The sequence below is a fragment of the Sinocyclocheilus rhinocerous genome, unplaced genomic scaffold, assembly GCF_001515625.1.
Source record: "Sinocyclocheilus rhinocerous isolate Xijiao unplaced genomic scaffold, SAMN03320098_v1.1 scaffold100, whole genome shotgun sequence".
Taxonomy (NCBI): domain Eukaryota; kingdom Metazoa; phylum Chordata; class Actinopteri; order Cypriniformes; family Cyprinidae; genus Sinocyclocheilus; species Sinocyclocheilus rhinocerous.
Genome location: NW_015624543.1, coordinates 1044585 through 1048660, shown reverse-complemented (window position 1 = coordinate 1048660; position 4076 = coordinate 1044585). Strand labels below are relative to the sequence as shown.

At 35.5% G+C, this 4076-nt stretch overlaps 1 protein-coding gene across 1 annotated transcript in view; it reads right to left on the bottom strand.

The window, feature by feature from the left end:
* LOC107741929 (protein AF-10-like) overlaps positions 1-4076 on the bottom strand; it is a 53319-nt gene that overhangs the window by 25007 nt on the left and 24236 nt on the right. The window contains exon 8 of the mRNA XM_016554749.1: positions 1693-2005. Within this exon, the coding sequence (XP_016410235.1) occupies positions 1693-2005 (313 nt within the window). The remainder of the gene's footprint in view (positions 1-1692; positions 2006-4076) is intronic.

Sequence of the window (4076 nt, the reverse complement as noted above, 5' to 3'; positions counted from 1 at the left end):
CCCCCCCCCCCCAAAATATATTTAAAAACATTTTTGAAAATAACGATTAAGATGTGTACTATTACATGTAAGGTGTAAGGAAAATTTTACTTGGTCACACCACATGAAATCAAATGTATATTTTTGCTGAAAATTCTATGGAAAATTTTCAAAACTATATTAAACCAACATGTATACAAACAGTTTTAAGAACTCAGCACATTTTAAATTAGATTTTGAAAAGATTCTCCCTTTTCTTATCAAGGATCCTCTTATTTATCATCGAAAACGAATACAATTTAAAGTTATTCTACTAAAAAAACTAAAAAGGCTGGCTAAATCTCCACAAACCCAGAAAATAACAAACAGAACCTGAAATCAGGCAATGCCGACATCTTCCACACCTAGGTGGGCCAGTCAAACTTGCAGGAAGCCAAACAATCAGGTATGTAGTCAGGCAAGAAGGGTGACCCAGATTTAGGTGTTCATTCGGGCCCTCCCCTCAGGCAAGGACTCGTCTTTTAACCAAAGCCAGAGAAACTCCGACATGCATGTTTTTACAGCTGTGGCAGGAGGCTGCTGAGGCTTTACTTCCCAATTTTACTACGCAGTCTATCCATTGAGCCTCCCGCTAACATTAAAACACGCACAGAGCTTGCATGCCAGTTAACACGTCTCGAAGATAAAGCAATGTCACACAAACGGCTGCCATAACCAATAGATAACTAGCGGTATTCTGTATTCTTTCCAAAACACATCCATGAAGTTCTGCTATATCTTATCGCTGGATCCTAGATTAAACACTGCTATAAATTTACTGTCATTTCTCTCTGAAGACAAGCAAAAAATGTGTGAAAAGAGAGTTGAATTTAAGCAAGTGACCCAGAGATCAACCTAAACCCTGTTTGAAAGAATATTAGATTTTATCCGCCTTTTATCAACAACAAGATGATTCACATATTCGGCATTATAAACAGCTTTACATATTACCACTGCTCTCCGTTATTGTCAAACAAAAAAATGAATAAAACATTGCTGATATTACAATCTCTCATATACTTGGAATATTACATCAGGTCAGCATAACAGAACAGTCGTGTGGCTCACCGACCCTGGGTCTGTGTCGGGTGTTGTCACAACAGCCCAGACAATATCACATACTCCCAGGCAGAAGATTAGTCTCCATAGTTAATCACCACCATCTTTTGATCTCATTGCGCTCTGCTGAGAAAACACTGTGTTGTTTCTTCTTCCAGGGTTCCTTGAAGGTTCCCTTTAACTCCAGCGAGGAGGCCCCTGCCGTACTTTGACACATTAATGATTAGTCTAAATTTTCCAGACGTGACCTCTGCTTCAATCCCTCCATCACGGCTTGATAGCAGAAAGGAAGGGAACATGCTTCTCCTCCGACTCCCAAACTTCCCTCATAACACACATAAACACACACACACAGGAGACGCCACCCACGACACAAACGGCTCGGAAAGACTCGCTGCTCCACATTGCAGCGGCAGCCAGTCAGACGACAGTCTTATCACACACACACACGCCAAGCTTATGTCTTCTGGCTTCCATCCAGCCCTGTCACAACAGACTCACTCAAATGTCACACACAGGAAGTCGACATGAGACTTGAATCTGGCAGTTCAATTTGGGAACATGCTAATTAATTTCATTCATTGAAAGTGAAGTTGGTATGTTTGGAAGTCTCACCTTGCTGAAAAGGACTGGTTGAGGAGGGAGCTGTGGATGACGTCGCTGTGGTGACCACAGGGCCGTGGGGTTTGCCCGGTGCTGACTTGCGGCCCCTGGAGCCAGAGATTGAGCTGGTGCTGTGATTGCTGGACTTCTTGCTTTTGCCATCTGAGCTCTTGCCATCAGAGGAGCTGCCATCCTTGGAGCTGGAACTGGAGTGAGACGGAACTTCCTGGAAGTTGGCATTAGTGAAACGACCTCCGCTGTCGTCCAGTCGCTTCTGAGTGGAGGAAATGGAGGAGACAATTCCGCCACTGCTGCTGTTGTAGCTCTGTGGCCAAGAAGGGAAATGCACATATGGACGAAAATGCTTGTACTTTTTGTAAAATACTCAAAAAACAAGTAATGACAAAAATTAATAAATTAATAAAATACAAAACTAAATAATAAAATAAAATATTAAAAGATAATTTTATTTATTTTATTTACTTTAACCTTCATATATACAAAAAAAGAGCTGGGTAGTAGCTGATTACATGTAATCCGGATTATGTAATAAGATTCCAAAAATTAAGTACTTGTAATTGGATTAAATTACATTTTAAAATACTCTGAATCAAGACTAGTTACTTTTTTATTTATTACATGATTACATATTATTCCCACAATAGCAATACATTATTCATAATTTATTGATTCTCCCTAATTCCTCTTTTTCATCTTATAAATGTTCCTTTCTAAAATAGCCGACTGCTTACATACACTCAGAATGTCTTCCAGTTTTGTGGACATTCACACAAAGACCAGTCAATACAGTCAGCTGGCTACACAGCATTTGATCACTGGACTTACAAAAATCGAAAAAAAGAAGTGTTTCAACTTTGCATCAACTACTGATGAACACATTAATTATTAAAGGTTATTTAACCATGTATTATTGTGTCTTTGGAAGGCTTTTGTCTTTCAAACACATTAAAAAGCACAAATTCATGTTATTTCTTATTTAGCCTACATGTAATGCAGCCATTCCTTTTTTTGTCAGCTAAACCGTTTTCACCTAATATATTTACTTGAAGTTCCCCAGAAGATAAATATTTTAATAATTATCACATTTGCATGTTCACGGTTCTTTGACGTGGTTAATGGTCACATGACATGCAGATAAACAAATTTTTCAATAAGCATTTTATTTTGATTGTTGTTATTCTTTTAAATAATTTATGATTTATTAAAACGATTTATTATAATTTTAAATTTTTATGATTTAATTAATTGTTAGCTTTTCATTAAACTCACGAACCCCCTGCAGTTCCTTTACAAAGCCCAGTTTGGGAAACCTTGATGTAATGTTTAATTCACTTCATGATGTTAATAACAAAGAATGGAATACATTTTCTTCCTCTGTATTTTTATATCAATATGGTACAAGATTATCAGTCAATACAGTCAGCTGGCTACACAGCATTTGATCACTGGACTTACAAAAATCGAAAAAAAGAAGTGTTTCAACTTTGCATCAACTACTGATGAACACATTAATTATTAAAGGTTATTTAACCATGTATTATTGTGTCTTTGGAAGGCTTTTGTCTTTCAAACACATTAAAAAGCACAAATTCATGTTATTTCTTATTTAGCCTACATGTAATGCAGCCATTCCTTTTTTTGTCAGCTAAACCGTTTTCACCTAATATATTTACTTGAAGTTCCCCAGAAGATTTTAAAATAAATATTTTAATAATTATCACATTTGCATGTTCACGGTTCTTTGACGTGGTTAATGGTCACATGACATGCAGATAAACAAATTTTTCAATAAGCATTTTATTTTGATTGTTGTTATTCTTTTAAATAATTTATGATTTATTAAAACGATTTATTATAATTTTAAATTTTTATGATTTAATTAATTGTTAGCTTTTCATTAAACTCACGAACCCCCTGCAGTTCCTTTACAAAGCCCAGTTTGGGAAACCTTGATGTAATGTTTAATTCACTTCATGATGTTAATAACAAAGAATGGAATACATTTTCTTCCTCTGTATTTTTATATCAATATGGTACAAGATTATCCTATTCAAATCAATGTGATAAACAAGTTAGGTCAAAAGTAATCTGATTATATTACCTAAAATGTGTAATGTAGTGGATTACGATACTAACTAAAATTTTTGTCATGTAATTTGGAATCAGTAACGGATTACAATTTAAGTAATCTACCCAGCTCTGTATATGTCTATATGTCTACATAAATATCTACATATATATATATACATATATATATATATATATATATATACACATATATACACATTAGGGATGTGCATCTCCATAACTGAGGCAGATGCGATACGCATCTCGATGCATAGCCAACGATACGATACATTGAAGATACATATGAA